Here is a 23,335-nt window from a genome sequence, read left to right as displayed (position 1 = left end):
CAAAATTATACATGTTCCTTTGACTTCTTATAGCAAGGAGAAAAAGAAGAGCTGGTTAAAACCGGGAGAAATTAGAGGTTTGCTTATTTCAATGAACGAGTGTCATAAGCCGCCCTGCTGTGCGGGGGGATGCGCATGCGCGGTCGTGTTTAATTAGCAGGCGATGATGATGGTGCCTCACTGGCCAATCGCGTGTCTCGGTCACCGGAGCTGCTGAGCGCCGGAGAGGTGGCGCTGAAGCCGCAAGGGAGAGCAGTGCGGCCGGGGACGAGGGTGCAGAGAGCCGCTGATAGCCCAACAGCGCGGTAAGGTGATTAAGCTGAGATGTTGGTGCCTGTCTGAACTCGGTTCTGGTTTGGTTTGTCATTAATGACCGCCGCGTTGACCGCCTGACGGGAAAGACATGGCTTCGAAGAAGTGTGACAGAAGAAGTGACAAGTGTAGGGCGCTCGGGTTTATGCCACAGGGGTTTGGCGCAGTTTCGTGGTCTCTGTAGTTTGGTGAAGCGGGGCTGCAGTGGGGGGCCGTTGCTGCTGTGTGTTTTGTGTAATAACGCCGGGCTGGAGCTCTCTTCTCCATGGCAACGAGAGCGAAGCCCCGCAGTCCGGAGCTCCGAGCCGTGGACTCGCCGGCTTACGTCACCACTTCTAGACAAATTCCTCGAGTCGGACTGGGGCTCTGCTTCACTGTACTCATACAGCTTTGATCATTTTTAACCCCCCGGTCTAACTGGCCTAATAAAACGGTGGACGGTGTTTTCACAGATGCTCGAGAGTCGAGCGAACTTTGGCTGATAGTCGAGCTGCACTGTTTTGCAGGGTGTGTCTTCTGTCATCTGTCCTCCACACTTAGCGCTAATGCCCGAGAGTTCACTGGAGCCTTTCTGACACTCTCCTAAACCGCGCTTTCACTTTCCTTTCCTGACGAACCTTTAAACGGCGGGATTCCCGCTTAGCTTGATTGATCACGTTTAATGAGGGTTAAGTCTGTGGTTCAGGACTGTGGTTCAGAACCAAACGGCCAAGAGCTTAAACTCCAGTACAGGCAGACTGTGCACCTGTAGCTTGTGTAATATATATACATATATATTATATTATATATATATATTTATTTTTGTTGTGAAAACCACCAACTGAAATCCTTTAAAATCATTATAATCACATAAAATCATTAATCACATAACCTCGTGCCATAATATATATATATATTTATATATATTAGATATAGAGATTTATTTTGTATTAGATTATATTGTATTAGAACTTTGTATATATCTTATCTATAAATATCTCTTTTTTAAAACCCTTATATTTCTCATCTCGTCTCTTTATCTTGCTTTTTCATGTGCTTAAACAGTCTTCAAGGCATTTGCATCACTGCTAGTTGTACCGTGTATGACCGTATATCTTACAAATAAACACATAAAAATGACCCGCAAATAAATATCTCTCTGAAATGCTTGACAACTACTAGCAGTACGAATCAACTCTAAGCCTTAATGTTTTATAACCCAAAGTGAAAGCTATGTACAGAAACTCAATCCGAATTGATTTATGTTTTTGAAATTTTGAGGAATTCATGGAAAACAAATTGCTTTTATCAAACATATTTATTTTTCTTAGCATGTTTGATTCAGTTAAATTTCTTGTTGCCACATGAATGATTTTTTTAGACTGATTAGGTTTAAATTTATTTTAGTTTCAGCGCCGCTTTAAGGTTATTGATTAGTTTCCTCTGCTGTCCTTGTCTGCTTGGCTTTAATCATCTGTTCACTTCAATGAAGTCTGCATAAACTGTTCAAAGTTATTTAGTCACTGTGTTGAATTAAGTCTCACAAGATCTTTATTGACTTACATCTGATCAAAAGATCAATCAAGATGTTTTTTGTATGTAATTGAACTTTGCAATTTGTTTAAGTTTGTGATTTGACATCAGCCTTCACCCAGAAACCTCCATCATTTTATTTAGTTTTCCAGGCTCAAATAAGTGATTCCTTGTGTGTTTGTAAGATGGCGGATGACGAGTTGGTGAAGAAGATGCTGCGGGCAGTTCTGCAGTCCACTAAGAGTGGGCTGTCCCTGTCTCGCCTGCAGGCTGAGTATAAGGAGCTGACGGGTGAAGCCATACCCCACAAACAGCTGGGTCACACCACACTGGACGCTCTGCTGCACAGCATGCCCTCTGTGGTGCGGCTGGACAGGGGCCGCTCTGGGGAGGTGAGCTTCAACTGCTGTAGCCATTTGTTTTGCCAAAACATCTAGACAGATTAGTCGCTCACAGAGGGAAGATAAAATGAAGTTACAGTTTAGATTCAACTGGGGAATAAATGGGGGGCTACAGGAGGAAGATGGGTGGAAATCTCCACATTGCATGCTCTTGTATACCGGATAAAGTGAATGTCATCAAATATTTGAAGTAACCTGCTGTATCTGCAGTGTGGCTTACTAGATTTCATGCATGTTCTTCAATAGTCTTGAATTACAACTAAGTCTGAATGAGGTTTCTGAAACAGCTGGCTTTTGTGTTTGCGTGTGGATTTGCATAATGGTTGAATGTGTGTGTGTGTGTGTCATTCTTGAACCTCTCTTTCTACAGGTGATGTGTTATGCTACAGTGGGGAATGAGATGCCACACATTACAAAGCTGGTGGCTCGTCAGCATACGGCTAAGAGGACTGGTCGGCCTCAAGTGGTCAACTGCCAGATGAGAGTCAAGCCCTCTGCCCCTCTTGTGTTAAATGGTAGGACTGACAATTTGTTGTTTTTAAACTACGCTTTATGGACTACTACATTTTGGAGCATTGCTATGAGGATTTGATTGCATTCAGCGACAAGAGTGACTGTAAGGTTAGGATGTTGGATGATCACCACCATACCTCTTCCCCAACTCATCCCAAAAGTATGAAATGAGCACCATCATTCCAGAAAACAGTTTTACTGCTCCACATCTCAATGCTAGGGGCTTTATATTCCTCTATCCCATGCCTGGCATTAGACATGGTGCCAATAGGTTGATGTTTATCTGCTCCAGAGAGTCCTGTTCTATTGGCAACACTGCTCTACAGGGACTAGACAGGCTGTGTGTGTGCATTTGCACATCAGCAATAAAAAAGCTTAAAGTAGCTGAATGCGTTCATTAGAAGGGGTGTCCACAGACATCTGGACAGATAGTGTCTAAAATGTGGCCAGGATGGCACAGGTAGTGTGTGTGCCACATTGCTCTAGGGACTTGGGGTTATGGGTTTAATCCTCACTCCAGTCACTGTCTGTGAGAAGTTTGGTGTGTTTGTTTAATGTATATCGTAATGTATAGTTCCCTCTGGGTTCTCCAGTTGGGCCAGTGGTGGCTCAGCGGTTAGAGCTCCGGGCTATTGATGACAGGGTTGTGGGTTCAATACCCGGGCCCAGCAAACTGCCACCCTCTCTGCTCCCCAGGCGCGTGTGCTTACTGTCCACTGTATGTGTTTCACTAGTGTGTATGTGTGTGTTTACTGCACGGATTGGTTAAAGGCAGAAGCCAAATTCCATCTGTGTTGCAAAAATGGTTGTCTTGTGTTTCCTCCCACTGCCCAAAAACATGCCTGTAGGTTGGCTATTCTAACTAGTTGTAAGTAAATGTAAAGGTGCACATATCAGTTACTGTACTGTGTGCAGCGAAATGTGTCCTCCACATTTTACACATCTGTGGTAGTGAACACAAACTAGTGAGCACATACACACCCAGAGAGGTGTCTAACCAACTCCAGCACCCAGGGAGCAGAGAGGGTGAAGGGCCTTGCTCAAGGGCCCAACAGTGGCAGCTTGTCGAGCCCGGGTATCGAGCCCACAACCCTGTCATCAATAGCCCGGAGCTCTTACCGCTGAGCCACAACTATCCCCATAGATGTGTTTGTGTGAGTCAAGATTACCAGGTAGGCTCCGGACCCATCACGACCCTGACCAGGTCAAGTGGATAAGAAGATGTCATGAAATTAAAACTTAGTCCTGTTCTATAGCCAATAGTTTCACTTCAATTGTTTTCACCATTGGTATGATTGGTTTGAGCAGGAGTAAATACAGTAATCGCACTCTGATCCGGTACTCTGGAGCGGTTTGTTTGTGGTGAGAACGTGATCTGACTTTGAGCCGACCCAATTATCAGGTGTACTTTGCAAGTTTGAGCTATACTGTAGTTTAACCTGGTATACTGCCCAGATAAATACTAGTCCAGATCTCTTGTTCACGTATTTACTTTCTTGCTCCTGCCCCAGACATATCTGACCAATAAGCAGAGAGAAAGTTGTCACATGATTTGTTGGCACTCATTTTTTTCTGTGTGAACACAAACCAAACCAAGGGGAAAATGCTCCTTGCTCACAAAATCTTTAAATGATTCAGACAAGAGCAAACAAACTAGGTGTGAAAATGCCCTGCGATGCAAATATTTGTAACATAGTATTTATCTGTGAATTTCCCCACTGCGGGACTAATAAAGGACTATCTTATCTTATCTTATCTTATCCTGTTTTGGAGAAGTAGATAAGGAGCATTTGTATTAAAAGAAAGTAGTTGTATTTATCATATAATTAAATCCACACAACATCAACAACATAACCACAAATTTAACTGGCCTATATATGAAAAATCTTACTGATTGGTCTGCATTGGACTGCCAGAGGGGAAATTTTAATTTGTAAACACTTTGTAAGCCATGTGTATATACTGTAAGTCCATAAATCAGCAGTTTGAAGGCATAACCAAGTATTAACTAGAGAACAGTTATGAGGGGGTCATTATCTAGAAACTGTTTATTGTGAATCAGCAAAGTATTTTATACAAACTAACTTTTATCCCTCACCCCATAAACAACTGCAAGGGCTCATATGATTCACACACACATTCCCACTCTCTTAACCACATAACTGTCATATCAGTTTCATAGTACTTACTGAGTAATTAATAGCAATTACTGAAGTATACATTCTTTAAAGGTTTAAGGTGCTTCAGATGGTTCTTTGAGGGATGCCATAGAAGAACCACTTTTGGCTCCATAAAGAACCATGTTTGTCATAGAGATCGAAATGGTTCACAAGTTTGGATCAACAGGTTCTCCAAGTTATTCATTGGATATGATTTGCTTGATTTCATTATGGTTATGTCAGTAGAGTGACCAGAAACTGGTACTTAGTGGTAGTAATAGACAATGACATGTTAATACAAACACATTATACACAGTTATATGAGAATATTATGGCCACCTCTGGTTTGGGATGCCTCATATCACCCTGTTGGTCAAAGTTCAGAACCCTACAGGACCACCACTGAGCAGGTATTATATGAGTGGTGGGTCATTCTAAGCGCTGCAGTGACTTGGTGACATGGTGGTGGTGTGTTAGTGTGTGTAGCTGTGGTTTAAGCAGATCAGAAACAGCAGTGCTGCTGGAGTTTTTAAACACTGCCCACTTACTGTCCACCCTACCATTTTAATAACTGAATAATAAGCTTGGGGCTTAAGAACTTAGCCGAAAGGCAGTTATATAGTGTCACAGTATTGCATAACAGGAAGCAAATGTGTAACTGTAGCATGCTGTAAATAAAATCAGTGTATAATTCACAATAAGTTTGGAACAACAGGTTATTAATGGCATATGATTTGCTTGATTTTCTTAGAGTTTTACGAATGTCAGCAGAGTGGGGCTGATTTGAGAATGAGATTAATATATTAGAGATGAATAAATTAGAGCATAATAAATTAGAAAGCTCTCTAGTGACTTCATTATGATTAATAAGACATTAAATTGGTTCTGTTGTCGTGAACATGACTTTTCTTTAGAACACGAATGCATTTTTTTCTCTGATTATTTCTCTGTTAAGGTGTTGCCTTGTGCACCCTGCTTATTTTGGGGTACGGCGCTACATTGAACGTGTCCCAGTTAAACTCCTCTGAGAATGTGGGGAGAGCTCTGGAGAAGCTAAGAATAAAGCTCATTTTGAGGCCATCCAGAAACCTGTGCCCAGAACTGTTGGCCTTCAGCCTCCGCCAGCACACTCAGCTTTCATACTGACTCTGGATCAGCATCTCGGTGCAGCACTAAAGCTGTACGATGATACAGCAGAAACACTGCTGCCGTATTCTTGCTCGCTACTCAGAGATACAGGGAGGGGAGAGAGAGACGGAGCAGAGGAGAGAGGGCTGAATGAAGTGCTTCATCACTTGGCTGACACCGCCGTGGTGTCTCGTCAGAGGAGTCGTCTCTTTTTTTCCTTCTATTACTCAGCGGCTCTGCCGTCTGCTCTCTCCTCATCTCTCTCTTTCTCTCTCTCTATCTGGTTTGCTCTGTGTAGCTGCCAACCTGCAGAGCATTGACTATAGAAACACACCCGCTGGCAGTAGGTTAATTACACCTCTGCTCCTTCAGTGAAGATTGGAAAAGAAGACTTTTTCGCATTATCACTGATTATCGATCCTCTCTGTATGGCAGAAGGCTCTGATCTGTGCCAGGTTGGAAGGTACGATGTCATCATCTTACAGTGGAACCGAGAGGTATGGAGTCATGTTATGGTGTTCGTAAGCAGGAGAATATTCAAGGCACTTGTATGAATGAAATCAGTGTGTATGATGCAGTCATGGTTTGGATGACAGGGTTAAGGATGTTGTTCAGTGTTGGAATCAGATGCTGCCCGTTCAAGGAAACTTGTGGACTGTCAGTGGTCTAAGGCATTTGAATGGGGTGTTTGGAGAGATCTTAATGTCTTGTTTTTAGGGCAATTGTGGACTTTACAAGCTTTATGGTGGTTTACATCTGATGCATTTATTGTATTGTATTTATGCTGAGAGCTTTGAATGCATACAGAAAATAGACATCAAATTCTGATTGGAGGGAATATTTATTAATGAACTTAATGAGAGTTTAAATGGTTTGTTGTTGTTAATGTTGTATTTTTGTCTTTTTACTCCCCTTGGAGAACTATATTAACCTCCCTGTATACCTATGCATTGGGGCTGTGTATTGGCAACAACCTGGGGCAATACAGGGGTTATATATATATATAAAAAACTGTTCATTTAAAACAGTGTATAATATTGCGATACCTCAATATATGGATATTTTCTTACACCCCTACCATACATAATGGCTTTTAACCTCATACTAAGTCTCTAATTGACCATAATCTCCTCTGTAGCCAAGCCCAGGACATCTCTGAGGCAGCCTGAGCACCGGGGTCGTCAGGGGCGTGGTGGGGGTCGCCCAGGGAGCCATGGTGACCCTCGCCCGGGGAGCATGAGGGAGCCACAGCCTGATGGGAGAGGCACTAAACCACACAGCACCCAACGTACGCCACCCAACACGCCCACCAGAAGACCCAACCTGCCCTCTGACAGGTAGGATGGAAAAGAAGTGTAGAAAAGCAGACTGTAAGAGGTTTAACCTAAATCTAGGGGCTTATTATTCAGCTCACCATCTCAACATGTATTATTCAATAGCTGTTATCAATTATTCAATCATATAACAGTGAAACTAATATGGACGTTATGTAGTTACAAGACTGAGGAATTGAAATGTGGGTCCACATACAGCCCTTAGGCTTTAATTAGAGGCATAACTGAATCCCTGCAAAAGCTGAGAGTGAGACTGTGAAGAAAAAAAAAAAAAGAGAATGGATGGAGGAACGAGAGGTTCTCCCTCTTCCTTTTTTCTCTTTCTCAGAGGCTTCCCTGTTTCCTCTGCTCCCTGCTGCTCAGAACCCCCCAACCACCCCCCCAACCACCCTCTCGGACATTCCCTGACTCGAATCAGAATTGCAGAGTACAGCTCAGCTGAGTGTTGAGTGAGCCTGGTGCTTATTCAGCAGTGGAATGAACACTGCTGTATGTGTGCATGTCTGTGTGTATGTGTGTGTGTGTGTGTGTATGTGTGTGTGTGTGTGTGTGTGTGTGTGCAGAGAATCACTCCAGCCAGCAGCCAGTGCTTTTCAGAGCAAACAACTGACCTCACCCTTTCGGGTGTTTTGTGTATTACTTGCTGTGGCACACACACAATGCAGCGTGGGGAGCCGGGGGTGGCATCGCTGAGCTTGTGGGCCTGGGTCGCTAATCCTCCTGCCATTCTCTCCCAGATTAGCCATTCTAAACGAGTCCGCAATGAATCAGCATTTTTCATTCGGTACAGTGTTTGGTGGAAGCTCTGCACACCTGACACCTAGAATCAAATGAAATAAGACTCTCTCTGCTTTATCTAACTACAGACCGAGCTTATGTGCTGCTGCGGTTTATAGAATCAGGAGCCAAAGGTCTATATGGCTAGAACACTCTAAAAATGTATCACATTCATGAACATCCACTCATTGTGAGAAATTATGTCATGCCCTTAGAGCTGTGAGTCAGACTGGGCCAAGTAGTATTCATTCATTGTGTGCTGCATTTGACATTGGTATTTTTCTGCTTAGCAACCTAACTGCCAAGCAGCCTAATGTCTTTGTCACGCAAAAACCTTGTATCTCCATTTTTGTTGTTTTACAGTTTTTGGTATTATCTGAATCTAGCAGTTTGGTCCAACTTTTTGGTCCAACAATTTGTCATATCAGTTATTGCTCCAATTCAATAGGATTAAAAGGCCAAATAGAGCTAGGATTCCAAGCAAAGTTCTGATGTTCTACACTGAACTTGTGCTTAAATGCAGTTAAATGCAGGATATGGAGGTAGGCCACTTGACGTAATAACACCGTGATTTTGCCTCTAGTAGTTTGTGTAAACTGAGGAGTCTCCTGCCTCCAGCTGAGAAGTAATGATACCCCAGTATCCCAACTGAAAGGTTCAGAGACATTCTTTTACCTTTTGCAGACCAGACAAAAGGATGACACTGCCATCCAGATTCCAAAAGGAAGTTCATGCCCACCTGTCTAGAAACCCTCAACAGAGCAATGGTGAGTGAGTCACTGCTTGACTTTGGCCTTGAGTTGAAATATTTCTGTACAATTCCCCTCTTCTCTCTTTACAATCATTGCAACAAGCTAGGCTGCTGAGATGTTTTTCCGATTTGGTTATGTAAAAAGTTTTAAACAGACCACCTTCTCCACAAGGAGCCTCTTTAAAAGCTGCAATATGGCTCCAAGCTTTGGCCATTTAATGTCCTGTCCCAGGAAAACGCTGTGCATGGCATCCTCATTAGGACATGAAAAGAGCACAGTAATCCTCCTCACCAGACAGGCTCAGTGTTCAAATTTGTTGATGCTACGACCTAGCTTATGTCAGTGAATAGTGGGCTCATCTAAAATATGTATGGGTTTGTGTATGCTTGCAGTTTTTACCTGCCCTTACTTTGTTTTCAATAACTTCCTATAAAGAACTGTTCTTATGCCCCTACATTTTTTCAGCTCCTTTCAACCTGAATGAAAACACTCCTCCACCAAAACCCAGAACTCCCCATTCAAGCCCCTACAGTCCCAAACTGGTGCAGTCCCGCCTCAAAGAGGTTCTGAGCAAGCACAGTAATGGCTTCTGGGTGTCTAAGCTTCCACAGTTGTACAGAGAGCTATACAAGCAGGATCTGCCCAGTGAAGCCTTGAAGGATCTGGAACAGTGGACTCATATTTGCACAGTGAGTTGCTGTTTTCCTTTGATGTTTTAGCTGAGTATACATTGCACACACAAATTCTTTTCAGATCAATTGATGGTACCATTTCTATGTATGAATTCTGGTCAAGGAGTTCAATGTGTATCTACATACTCAGCAGGACATCAGGCCTACATCATGCTTTTGATGATTTCTAAACTTTTTGTGCAGGTTGAGAAACCATGCAGTAGCAAACCTCAAGAGCTACTGTTGTACCCTGCTAAGGACATCAGCCAAACCACTACTCCACCTAGCCCTGTTGGGACTCCTACTGCAGACAAGCAGTCTCCATCCACACACAAGCCCTCCAGTCAGATACAGCAAGCACCCAGAACACCCCCAACATCAGCACCCAGCCCTCCCGCGTCCCCCACAGCCCTATCTGCAGACCTCAAGCAAAAACTGGGAGAGCTTCTTCTGAAGTACAGCAGCGGTCTATGGGCTCATGCCCTGCCTAAACTCTACCAGGATACCTACAAGAGCAAGCTGCCTGAGTATGTACTTGACAACCTGCCCCTGCTTTCAGATATATGCACCATTGACTACCCCATGCCGGACAACCCCAAAAGGGCCATTCTGTATGTAAAGGCAGCAGAGGATGAGAACTGCAACCGGGAGGACTTGGCTGACCTTAAAGCGAGAGAGGAGGCAGGAAGACGTCTTAGTTCCCAGGCTGTGCCACCTCTGCTTATTCCCAGGGAGGAGTATCCCTCAGTTCTGGTGGTGGAAGCAAGCAGCACCAACAGTGCTGTTCTCAGGTAAAGGCCCCACATATGATTTTGAGTGTTCTTCTTGGAGCAAAATAGTATTAATACTAATACTGTGGCTCTTTAGCACTGGCAATCATTGGGTAAAACTGCGATGACTAACTTATAGGACTGTATTTGCAAGGGCCTGGCTATATGATTCCTGTATCACAATGCAGGAATTACAATTATATTGCAATTATATTATATATATTTTGTGATCTGTTGCGATACTGTAAGTAAGGCAATATATTGCCATGTACAAAAAACGTCAAAGCAGTGGCATCTGAAGCGCTAGCGATATAGTCAAAGTTTAAACACAAGACAAAATGAACCACTGTCTGCCACAAATCCTTACATATAAGCTATTAATTAAAAATCAGTACTGTGTTTTTGAGATATATATATATTTTACACCCCTATGAACTAAACTAGGTTGTAGTTTTCTATGCTAAAACGTCCATGTTGGAACAACATGAACACATAAAAATGTGTCACTTTAACATAGCAAATGTTTGGGTTCATAATTTGTTTTAAATCATTTGAAATATTGGTAATGGTTAAAAGTTTGACATGACAAGCCAAAGTCACAGCTGTAGTTCTTTCAAAATAGTAAGGAAATGAATGTTCTCATGTATGTTCACAGATACATAGGTGAGGGGTACTCCAAGGCCCAGGAGAAGCTTGAGGACGACATGAAAGAATTCTATGGCCAGGACAACACCAAGAAGCCCCTGCTCTCACCTTCATCAGGCCAACTAACCGCAGTCCATTCTGAGGAAGAAGAAGAGATTCTCCGAGCACAAGTGTGTGAGGTCATGTCCGACAAGGTCAAGGTGTGTTGAGGCATTACTGTAGTAGTTCATGAAGCTCATTGCTTGTATCAGTTTTTAGTAGTTAACGTAAGGCTGCATCATCTCCAAAGTACTTAAGATGATGATTACTAATCTGTCTTGTTACAGGTTTATTATGTGGATCATGGATTTTCAGAAGTTATTGGTAAAAACAAGCTGCTGGAGCTGCATGAGAAGTTTTTCAAACTGCCTTTCCAAGCCACTAAATGTAAACTGGCGGGTGAGTTCATCTTTAGTCTGAAAACTCACCACTTCCACTACCTTTGTGCTTTGTTTTGATATTACTTGATGTGTTTTTGCATGTGTGTTTGTATGCTTGTGTTAGGTCTTGAGCCCTTTTCCCAGGAGCCAGCTGTGCTGAAAAAGTTTGACTCAATGGCAAGTGGTAAAATCTTATTGGCTGAGATCCTGGAACGGAACGACATTCCGTTGATGGTGTTATACGACACGTCGCAGGATGATGATGTTAATATCAATGCTGCCTGCCTAAAAGCCCTACAAGACAAGTCTTTAGAAAGCCCCTTGCAGGTACATGTATATAATATACCGATCACCCATAACATTAATACCACCTCCTTGTTTCTGCACTCACTTTGCACTCTGCAGCACCGCTGTGTCTGATCCACTTGTACCAGCTCAACACTAAGACATCACCACCATTGTCAGTGTCACAGCAGTACTGAAAATGACCCACCACACACATAATAGCTGCTCTGCGGTGATCCTGTGGTGATCCTGACCATTGAAGAACAGGGTGAGGCTAACAGAGTATGCAGAGACACAGATGGACATGGAGTCTGTAATTATAGAATTACAGAGCGCTGATCAAATGGACAGTGAGTGTTGAAACAAAGAGCTGGTGTTAATGTCATGGCAGATCTGTGTACATATACACACACAAACACACATATCACATTATTTCAAACCATTTATCTTGATTTCAATGTTTGCATTGCACATTACAAAGGTTGCTGGCTAACTACAATAAAAGTCGTGATACACAGTATACTTTTATGTGAGGTTGTGAATATCGAACATGGACAAACGAAATATTTCATTACAGAGAGTGTGGTTAATTGAACAAAGTGCAACAGATTTAGAATAAAGTATCTGCATGTCAAAATACTTTAATATTGTGATATGATATTATATATATATATATATATATATATATATATATATATATATATTAGCGCAACACTAAGACATCTATTATATATATATATATATATATATATATATATATATATATATATATATATAGATATTTATATATATACACTATGGCTACACTATACACTATATATATACACTATACACTATATATATGACTATATATATATAATATGTCGCCCAGCCATAAGGAAAACTCAAACACAGAGTCAACTGAGCAACTCAAGCAGCTCATATAATCGTTCATCGTAATCGAGGTAAAATGAACAGTTTATTGTGCTATTGATTTCATATCGCCCAGCACTATTCCAGATTTATCCTGAATGCCTCTGGCCAGTGCGAGGATCTGTATTGTTAATGATGATGTAATTCCATCACCATTAGCATCATTAAACACTGATTTACCAAACCAAGTGTTTGCAATAAAAAATTATAGCGATAAATAATAGCAATAAATTATTCTAGACTACCATTAAGAGAGCTTTTGAGATGTTTAAATGAACACAGTGATGTAAAATCACTACTTTTAAGTAAAATGTTATTTAGATTTATTTTAATATTGCTAAATAAACACTTACTTCTAATATTTCTAGATTTGTATTTCTAATTTCTATAGGTGGCCATTTTTGTCTTAGTTACTATAATTGTGCTTTACTATGTAAAAACAGCACTGCATAATTACATTAGTAACTAATTAGTAATTACTTTAAAATTCTTTTACATTTGCATTCTGTATCAAAGAACTTGTGTCTGCACTTTCAAAAGTTTACCATTAATCTCAAGGGTAAAAAAATGAATATCAAATTTAAATTATAGTAATACAAGCACAAATACTTTTGTGCTTGCAAGCACAACGTACTTGCAAGCACAAACGTGATACTAGTTAAAAGTTAACTGTTATTATCATTGCCAATACCTGTGATTTTTAAGGCATAGTATATGTTCTTTTGTAGGTCAACAGTGCCTACATGAATGTGAATGTGACCAGTGTGTGTTCAGATGGGACATTCTGCTGCCAGCTGCCCTCTCGAGGCCTGAGCAAACTCAGTGAGATTCTGGAGAAGGCAGAGACCTATTTTCACTCCCAGGTACAAAGGCCGTGGCATGATCGTGCATGTGTATTATTACTAGACTGTTCCTTTGTAGAGGTGTGTGAGCAGGGACAGACAGATTGTGATTAAAGGGCGTAATCAGATTAGAAGCCGTGAGCTAGGTAATCGCTAGTAAACAACGAGCTGCTGGCATAAATTCTGCGTGGGGCACTTTAAATAACCTTTGCTATTATTCTAGTGTATACACAAAATAACTAAAATGAAAGGTATCTTGTACCATTTATCTAATGTTTATTGTACAGCATATTAGAATGGATTGCACAGAATGCATATCAGGTGTTATAATATTAGCATGTTTTGTAATTAGCTAGTAATGTAGATGTAAGCATTTTGAAAACTTCATCTGTGTCAAAATGTGAAAATACAGACTTGTCTTTGTGTGTGTGAAAGGTTACATCAGAGTCATTAGTCTCTAGACCTTTCTGTGGAAAAAGCTGTCTGGCTCGCTACAAAGGCAAATGGTCTCGTGTTGAGGTAAGAGTGTCAGCTTGGTCACATGGGAATATAGTCTGGACAAAAGCTTTTCTTTGAAAGGCCAAATGCTTGAATAGATAGAAGTGAATGAAAGAGAGAAATGGGATTCACTTGTTTACATGAGAATGGTTAAATCAGGCTGTTACATGAGGATTTTTAATTATTAGACACTCATTTGATAAGTATTGGACTATTATTTGTATATGTGTTCAACATTCAAAGTTGAAGATTTCACAGAAATTCCCTTTCAATGTCCTTTTTGTTGAAAGCATTTGGATTTTATTGCATCAAGGTTCTCTCAGGCTGGTTTTAGGGTTACTTTGTTTGATTCATTGGTTTAGATGTTATACATAAAAACCAGATGAACCAGCCATCATCATGATGATGCTAGTATACATATGTACTTGAGTTTTAGATGCATAATGTGCTAATCTCTGTGTATGTGCAATGCAGATAACTAACCTGCATGGCAGCCGGGTGCTGGACATTCTATTTGTAGATCTGGGGGTCCAGGCATCCGTCGAGGTCATTGAGCTGAGGGAAATCCCTCCCCCATTCCTACGTGACCTTACATCAATCCCTCCTCAGGTCAGAGCAAGCAACAGCTAGAAAGCATAGTAAAATTCACACAACTCTCACAAGTATTCATATAAGTCATGCTAATATTGGCAGTATTTGAGTGTATGTTTGTGTTAAGAATGGAACATGGTATGTATGAAGTATGTATGCAGTAAAAGAGCATAATCCCCAGTGTTGAATTTACTCAGTGATCATTTGTGTCCAGCTGGACTTAAATGATAAGTGTAGCTACTGATTCAGCACAGCAGGTATCATTTCCACACTAGAAATCTTGGAGGGTTACTGTAAACACTGAAAGTATGTGTATTTGTCAGTCTCTGTGTCTCTCTGTCTGTCTGTCCACAGGCAGTTAAGTGCTGTTTGGCTGACTTGTCCGTCAGCGTGGGCTCATGGACACCAGATGCAGTACAGTGGCTAAGAGACACAGCTCTACACTGCAGTGACTGCAGCTTGAAGGCTAGTCCTTTTAAATACCAAATCTCATTTAAAAAGTACTTCTTGTGATTCATGTGTTTTAATATCATTTTCAACACCTTCTAAAAAAAAGTAAAAGAGTTACATTTTTTCAACTGTTGCTATTGGCGGCAGCGAGCGAATAAACCATATGTTGATATTTCTGGACGCATGGATGTGGAATGGTCACACCTAAAGTCCAGGCCTACCAAGTCAACTCCAGCAGAACTTCTTCAAAAATGTAGTTGCATTATTTAGTATCTCTGGACCAATTCTGCTTTAAGGCACACACCATTTTAATGTTAATTTTAAATGTAAATGCAGCATTAATTGTCCAGTTTATAGTCTTGTTGCTTTGTAATTATCTAATTGTTTTACGTAATTACATCATATGATCATTTACTTACATGTGTAAGAATTTACATTGACATCTAAATCATTTCATTGATATTGATATTGCCCCCGCTAAATGCTTCTGGTGTGAATTGATTTCTAAACCTAAATAGATCTCACTAGTTTGGAATTCCACTGAAATGTCAGTAAACCATGTAAACTTTTATCCACTCTCATTGTTTTCTTCTCCAGATTGCTAAAGTGGAGGAGAGCAAGCGCTTGGCTCATGTCTACCTGTTTACCAGTAAGAACTTCCATGACCCTAGCCGCAGCCTCAACCGCCAGCTTGCTGAGTCAGATCTGTGGAAGCACCAGAAGGACGTATTCTTGAGCAGTCAGGGGCCTCTGAAGACCCCCACTCCTCCTACAACTCCACCCACAACACCAACCAACACCATCTCCACTGGTATCTCCAGCTCCAGCTCCAATGGCGGAGGCAAAGCTCCACAGACAACCAGAAAGGTGTCACCCCAGTCTCATAGTACACCTCCAAGCACCCCACCCGGGATCCTTGCTTTTCCACCAGTTCTGGAGCTTCCACCCACTGGACAAAACATGGACATTTATGTGTCTGTAGCATGCCACCCAGGGCATTTTGTGCTACAGCCATGGCAGGATATGTACAAGCTGGTGGTCTTGATGGGAGAGATGATTTTGTACTACAACAAAACCGAAGAAAAAACGCTCACAGTGGAGAAGAACCAAGTGTACGCGGCTAAAGTGGAGAACAAGTGAGTGTGTATTTTGGTGGAAGTGTCATATACTTAAATATCTTATTCTGGAGGATGTTTTACCACTTATAATGGCTGTTGCAAGGCCACTGAATACATGCACCCTTTTTATCATAAATGCTACGTCAACACTGCAGATAAAAGTGACCCAAATCCAATTTACTCTACCAGTCTGATTGTTCACGTTGTTTTGTTCACGTTACCTTTTTAATGTGATCTGTGTCTGACATCAGTCTGAACAGGTCACAAAAGACCCTTCATCTAGATCAATCTTAAGCCTTTCCTTAATAAGGACCAACGGTAGACCACGTTAAACAAGGTTTATAGAAAAGAGTGAAACTTGTACATTTCTGTGCTTATTTTAACTGCAGAAGACGATCAAACAAAAGGAAAACTCTAGATTTTTTGTTGCTTGCTGTGAAAAACAGTCACTTTCTGTTGACTTTGCTTTTCTCTCTCTTTCTTCGTTTTTTAAAATATCCTTGAAGTAAACCAGATTTTGAATAGCTGTAATTTAGCTCAGTGTCCTTAACAAAAGATGGGATGTTAGAGACCACAGTAATGGCTTTTTTAAGGACGTTGCTGTATGTCTGTTCCTGTATGTGCAAAGTCACAAAAATTCCTCTCTGTCTGTTTAGCCAGAGATTACATTTCAGTATCATGTAGAAAAGTGGTCCCATTCCGTGTGTGTCTTGCTGTTCAAACTGTTATGCCGATAATAAAAAATAATGGAGAAAATGGGGATAATGGAGAAAGAATCTTCCAAATCGCTGGATTTGGGCTCCTTTTACCAGCTGTATGAAAGTTTCCTTAGCGTGTTTTCCCACCTGTTTGAGGGTGTGGCTCAATATTGCAGGTGTGGGTCAGGCAGGCATTTTTTTCATTGTTGATCGCTGGCATAATTACATATGTCACTTTTATTTGTATGATTTTGCTAAATGGTACATAGGTTCATTCCTTTTCTGATTTTGACAGTAAATGAAAGTCAGTTGGCAGCAGGCACAAACCTTTAGTATTGACATGTTCCTTTGGTTGTGCTACTTTCTGTTTCTTCTTGTTACAAACAATGAAACAAAGAATAACGGCACAAATTGAAGCAAGCATATTAATTCAGGTGTAGTGCCAGGAGTGGATAGCTTGCGTGTTGCAGTCTGCACCAGGGCTCACTTCAAGTGAACCCCAGATCACAGTGTCCCGGAGGACCAGGGATCAATAGTCTGGACCACTCCTGGGGTCAAGTTTTCACACTCGACTAAACAAACCGAACTCTCTCAGCAAACAGATCAGGGTCTGGGCAAGTGTAAAGAATGTCCTTGTAGACAGTGAGGCCGAAACACTTCTAAAATTCTAAAATTGTTAAGATTTACCCATTAACCCTGAAGGTTTACAGCCACAAATATAGACAAAAGTTTCTTATTATCCATCACCTTATGTTTGTTTGTCTTTAGTTGGCATCGAGTGCTTGTGAAAGGAGTCCTGACAAATGGCCTGGTGTCCGTTTATGAGCTGGACTACGGCAAGCATGAGTTGGTCAGCTGCTCTGTATTGAGGCCTCTCATCCAGGAGTTTCGCCAGCTCCCATTCCAGGGCATCACTGCTCAGCTAGCAGGTAAGGAGCTTGTATATTAAGGGGTGGTTCTGCTCTGTTGATTGAGCTACTTATCAATTGTCACTGGTGTGAGTATTAGGACAGTGAATGTTTTTGTGTAACTCCACATTTTTGATGACAGATGAAAACAGAAACATGAGGCAAATGTGCAGACCGTCCCTGGAGTTTGTTTTAGACTGACAAACTGATAAAAAAATGCTATGTAAAAATGTGGCTGTTGCAAACTATGCACTCAACAACTGATGTATTGCCATGGTGTGTGCATGTGATTTGTGTTTAAAAGTGCGAGAACTGAACTGAGTGGTGTAGTATAAGCAGAAGGGAGACTACAGCTATAGATGCAACCAGTAACTCGAGTGTTAGCTGTTCAAAAATCTATCGCTATGTAGAAAAGTTTACTAAAAAGATTGTGTACAGCTCCATTCATAGACCTTATTTGAAGATTTAAGTTAAAATGATTACTTAAAGTGGCTGCCCAATCATTGTGTTATTAAGAGCTGTTAAGTTGGTTTTAATAGAAAACCAACTTAACTTTAAAGTCATACTGTGTTCTAAGACCATAGTCTGTGTCAAACAAATGAAGCTCAGGATGTGTTTTAAGCAGGTAGAGATGTTTTAAAGCATGTATTTACAGATCTGTTGAACAAACAACATGCTATTTTTAGAAAGCTAAAAGGAAAGTATGTAGACTGGCCACACACACTTTAGCACACATATTCTCACATATGTATGTATGTATTTTTTGTTGTTTTTTGTTTTTCCTCATATTTGATTATTCATCTTTCTTGTAAGTGATTTTAACATGCACAAAAAGTGATATCATCAGTTTGTTGTCAGAGCTGAAACTAATACAATGTGTAGAAAAAAGAGCCGCCTAGTGGCAGCTGTGGACATTACTGCTATGAGAAATTTGGCTGCTGAATTGCTTACACTTGTTTTTTTAAAGATTCTTGCTCACCTCAGCTCATCATTTTTCAAAGAAGTGATTTTTTTGGATTAGCTGCTCTGCCTGCAAAGACTAACTTCCCAGCGAGAATGACATCAGCACTATACTGTACATCAGCTCTGCACTCATCAGCATTACATGTTTTAAATAAGAAACTTGATGGGAATCCTAACTATGTAAACACTCAACTACTCGTGAGAACCTGCTTAGAATTCTTTATGGTCTGAATAAACATTTCAACATACCAGTGTGTTAAGAGTAGCAGCAGTGGTGTAGTTTACCTCACATCCATACCCCTAGGAAGCAGTCCTTTCAAAGAATGACTCTGCTGATGAAATAGTCCTCATTATATGGTGTATATCTATATAGTGTATATTTCTGCAAGGGAAAATTAAAAAAGTCTCAGCTCTCCCTGGACTCTTGCTGGGATTGTTTTAAAACCATGTGCTGCTTCAGGGTGGGTGCATACATTGTAGCCGTGTTGACAGGCATCAAACTAAACTCATTTCCCTGCATTGAATTTTGATTTCTTAAAAAATATAATATTAATTATCATTTATTATAATATTAAAAAGTATTGTTTTTAACATATGTATTGTTGTTATTAAATCAGTATGTGTTTACTGTGTGAATAGCGTACGTGACATTCTTTAGGTGTATTTATTATTATTGATTTATTTTTTATATTTGGCATTTGAGTTGAGAGTGGTGCAGGCGTCTAAGCGCTGGAACTATCATTTGGAGATCACAAGTTCAGTCCTTGGAGATGCCACAGCCATCCATGTCTAGACATCCAAGAAAGTTTAATAAACTAGCCCTGCATTTACCTCATCACTCAGCACAGTGCTAGCCAGTGCAGGTGCATGTTTGCTGGACCTAACAGAACTGGCAGTTAGTGTTCTCCTCCAAGTGTGTTGAACTGTCCAATGAGTTTAGAATGATATGTTTGGCTGTGACTTGAATGAAGCCCATGCCAGCTTTCACCCTCCCACCACTGGTGACATTGTGTTATTGGGGAGTCCTAGCTACGAGACATTTGAGATTTTATGATGGAATGTTTCCTTATTTCTTTGTGATTAAATCATATATTTCCGACCTTAAATGTAGAAAGCATTCCTAACCTTTACAATACTTCCATAGGTGTGAAGCCCAGGCAGTGGTCTGAGGAGGCCTCCATTGTGTTCCGGAACCATGTGGAGAAGAAGCCCCTGGTAGCCCAGCTGGATTCAGTGCAGGAAGCAGCACAGCCCTGGGATCGCAAAGTCACTGTCTTCCTGGTGGACACATCTCAGGAGGACAGAGACATCTGGGTCCATGACATCATGGCAGAATTTGCAGATGAGCTCACCAAAGCAGCATAACGGCCTTGGTTATCTGTCGGCGTGCGTTCTTATAAGGTTTCTGTGAGTGTGCACTCATGGGTTATTGTATCTGGACATGCTGCCTTTAGGTCCTATTGTTTTTTGACATTAACATCCAATCATGACCCAATCAAGACACAGCATGTTTACACTTAATGCAACTGTAGCTTCAGCATCCAGATATTAACAGATCTCATTAGCCTGTGTTTGCTTTATGAAGCAGCTGTGGCGCAAAACATTCCAGGCATCTGTAGTTAGGGGAGAGTGGTCTAAGATGAGCCATTTTTTGCTTAGGTCGACGCATAACCAAGAGAATATGAGACATTACATACAACAAAATATGAGGTCTTGTGGCTCATCTTTCCCCATGTTAGGAGTAAATTGATCCAGCTGACAGGGGAAGTTGAGCCATCGAAGAAAACAGTTACTAACTAATTATTAACCATGTCTAATTTCACTAATTAAAAAAAATCTAAATATAATTATTAATCATTACTTTTCCCAATCTGCTGTTCTGTGTTTATGAAATGCATATTCTTTGCAGATCTCTCTCATCAGCAAGGCATTTCTGTCTGCAGAACTGTGCTCATTGGAAGCAGTCCTAAAAATACTCATCATGCCACGCTCAGAATCACTGAGATCACAGTTCCCCCTTATTCTAAAGGTTGATATGAATATTACCTCTAGCTTGTGGTTGATATCTGCATGATTTCATGCATTTCACTGATGCCACACGATTGGCTGATTAGATAAGTGCATGAATCGACAGTCCCTTGGTGAGTACACTGTATATCTGAAATATAATGTCAGCTGTTTATTATTAGGATGCAACACTAATTTTACCATCACATATTTGACGTAAGTTCATGTAAACACAGGGAAGATGAACTGACACCCCTCCCCCAAGGCTCTGGTTCATCTTTGCCCTTTAGCCACCGTTTTGGGAAAAGTGCTTAGTCTAGTAAACCACTTCTGATAATCCATTCACATGGTATTACACTCTGCCAGTTCATTCTTATATATGATATAAACTGAGTGGATTACTTTTGATTATACCTGATATGCCAAAACGTGACAGAAACGATGGTCAACTTACCCACTGGCTTATCTTAGCCAACACTCTTCCCTACACAGAGGAAAAATGGCGAGTTACGTACATTAGCTTAGCCACGAATGAAGCACAGTTGAAAGAAAAATATAGGTTTGAAATGTTCAGCTTTTTTTCAGCGTTTGTAAGCAGAGGCCTAAAACGATTCATTCAGTAAGAGAGGTGGGAGCACACGTGAGCATTGTGTTCACACTACACACTGATCCCATCTCACAGTGCATGCTCGACTACCTCGGGATCAGGACAGCTAGATCCAAACACATTCTGATCAGCAGCGCCTGTCTTTTCAATGTGCATGTGGGCAACAACACCAATAGGACACATTTAAAAGTCAGGTGTAAACAGGGCTAATTGAACCTGGATTATAGGTGAGTGAAAGTGTTGGATAGGTTGGAAGGTGAAAGTTATGGAAGGTTAGATCTGTTTTATTTCTCTGTAAGGAAAAAAACGAAGCAGTAAAGCTGCAAGGGTCTAAACATCATGTTGCCTTTAGAGTCGTTACCCTTTTAGTGCAGGCAGTGCAACTCCTAGCTCTAGTCCTACTTTTAAACATGTAAAACGTGTTGTGACGGCCTGTCAAGTCAAAGCAAGCTTTCAACGCCCACGTGCACCAAACTGGGGCATCATGCCAGATGCATATTGTATTTTAGGTACGGTTCGAGCAATGTTCATTTAAATTTCACTAATATCTAGTGTTAAAAAGCAGATGACAAATTCTGTGTGGTATGCTTGGCACTCACAAATTATAGGCTTCTGGTTAATCTGAGGTCCAGTGATTTACATGATCAAGTCTGATAAATTGACGAGTTGTTTACAAAGCTAGTGAAACATTCCCTTTCATCCATTAATGTGACGATGCTCCACATGTTTAAATGAAGGCTTTACCACTTTTTTTTGACACTATTTATTTAGAAGCTCCTTGTATTATTATTATTTAGAGTAAGCAGGTTGCATGAAATCTGTGGGGTTTTGCAAATAATGTGACAGTAGTAGCATCCTTGACAAACTACGGCTACTTCCCTACCATTGACGTGGTTAAACGGCTGAGTTTTATTTAGCTAAATATTACATGTAGATTAAACATTTGTGGACAAGTATGACCTAACCTGGGGTTAACTGCATATGCAAAGTGTTTGAGGAATAAAGTTTAAGAAGAAAAATCACTGTTCTTATTTATGATTATGTAGGGCTGGACAATTAATCAAAAATTAATCAAAACTGACATTCAGAATCTGTAATTGAACAGAATCTTGCCCATGTTCATCATTTAGCTTATTTTGATGTGTCAATTTATTTTTACCTTTAAGGCACCCCGGCTAAAGGCTTGTAAAGGTAAGATCCAGAAAATACCTACAAGCTTAGATGCTGCTAAATACAAAAGTCAGTATGGAGACCACACTCGACACTACACTTTGGCCAAGTACTCTTGGAAGTGGGTATTCAGCCTGCGTTGGAAGACAACAAGCGACTCTGCCGTTCCACCACTTTGGTGCCAGGACAGAAAAAAGCCTGGATGCTTGTCTTCCGTGGACTTTAAGGGATGGCGGGTCAAGCAAAGCTATACTTGAAGCTCAAAGGGCTCTTGGTACTGATTAGCTTTTGACCACTGTCAAGTACAGAGGGGCTGGTCTATTATTGGCTTCGTAGGCCAGCATCAGGGTTTTGAATCTGGAAGCCAGTGAAGAGAACACAGCATGGCTGAACTTAGAAGTGTTGAAGTCATATGGCTCAACCCTGTCCAGTCTGCAACATGAAAGCAGCATGCAGGAGAACTTGAAGGCAGAGCCAACTGAGCAACTCGAGCAGCTTATAGAATTGTTCATTAATCGCAATTAAGATAAAATGTTCAATTAATCATGATATCGAGTTGAGGTCAAATTGCCCAGCACTACTGATGAATGAATAATTCCCAATATAATACTTCAAGAAATATTGACAATACAGGATATGTAATTAGTTTTTTTGGTTGGGATCATTTTAAAAATACCATGAAAACATTATTTTATTCAACATTTAACCAAGATTATGCTTTCTCTATAATGAAACAGAAATAGCTGGTCACTATTCTTTACACACTAAGGCTCAAAAAAGCATATTGTGATAAATTTATCATGACAATAACAGTAAATCATCACTCTCACGTGGAAATCTCACATCTGCAAATTGGCAACTTTACAGCAGAAGGTCGAAAAATGTCTTTCAAT

General features: G+C 40.7%; 1 protein-coding gene across 2 annotated transcripts; it reads left to right on the top strand.

The window, feature by feature from the left end:
* Nucleotides 1-221: 221 nt before the first annotated feature.
* On the top strand, nucleotides 222-22,263 carry tdrd7b (tudor domain containing 7 b). 2 transcript variants are annotated; one of them, XM_072687623.1, is made up of 17 exons: nucleotides 222-305; nucleotides 2,010-2,216; nucleotides 2,596-2,740; nucleotides 7,164-7,362; nucleotides 8,821-8,903; nucleotides 9,354-9,577; nucleotides 9,764-10,350; nucleotides 10,985-11,174; nucleotides 11,301-11,412; nucleotides 11,518-11,720; nucleotides 13,319-13,453; nucleotides 13,868-13,951; nucleotides 14,405-14,539; nucleotides 14,876-14,986; nucleotides 15,569-16,107; nucleotides 17,556-17,716; nucleotides 19,803-22,263. In XM_072687623.1, the coding sequence occupies exons 2-17, from the start codon at nucleotides 2,010-2,012 to the stop codon at nucleotides 20,021-20,023; spliced, it is 3,336 nt and encodes a 1,111-aa protein (XP_072543724.1). In that variant the 5' UTR covers nucleotides 222-305; the 3' UTR covers nucleotides 20,024-22,263. The 2 variants fall into 2 exon arrangements, with proteins under 2 accessions (XP_072543724.1, XP_072543725.1); XM_072687624.1 differs by lacking the exons at nucleotides 222-305; nucleotides 2,010-2,216; nucleotides 2,596-2,740 and adding an exon at nucleotides 6,148-6,522.
* The last annotated feature ends 1,072 nt before the right edge of the window (nucleotides 22,264-23,335 follow it).

The sequence above is a fragment of the Salminus brasiliensis genome, chromosome 9 (assembly GCF_030463535.1).
Source record: "Salminus brasiliensis chromosome 9, fSalBra1.hap2, whole genome shotgun sequence".
NCBI classification, from domain to species: domain Eukaryota; kingdom Metazoa; phylum Chordata; class Actinopteri; order Characiformes; family Bryconidae; genus Salminus; species Salminus brasiliensis.
This window is presented reverse-complemented; position numbering and strand designations above follow the sequence as displayed.

Bases quoted from the DNA above. Each gene is read 5' to 3' on its own strand.
- tdrd7b (XM_072687623.1), top strand. From the start codon at position 2,010: ATGGCGGATGACGAGTTGGTGAAGAAGATGCTGCGGGCAGTTCTGCAG. The intron at 9,578-9,763 runs GTGAGTTGCTGT...CTTTTTGTGCAG, and splicing joins AGTGGACTCATATTTGCACA to GTTGAGAAACCATGCAGTAG. The intron at 14,540-14,875 runs GTCAGAGCAAGC...GTCTGTCCACAG, and splicing joins TTACATCAATCCCTCCTCAG to GCAGTTAAGTGCTGTTTGGC.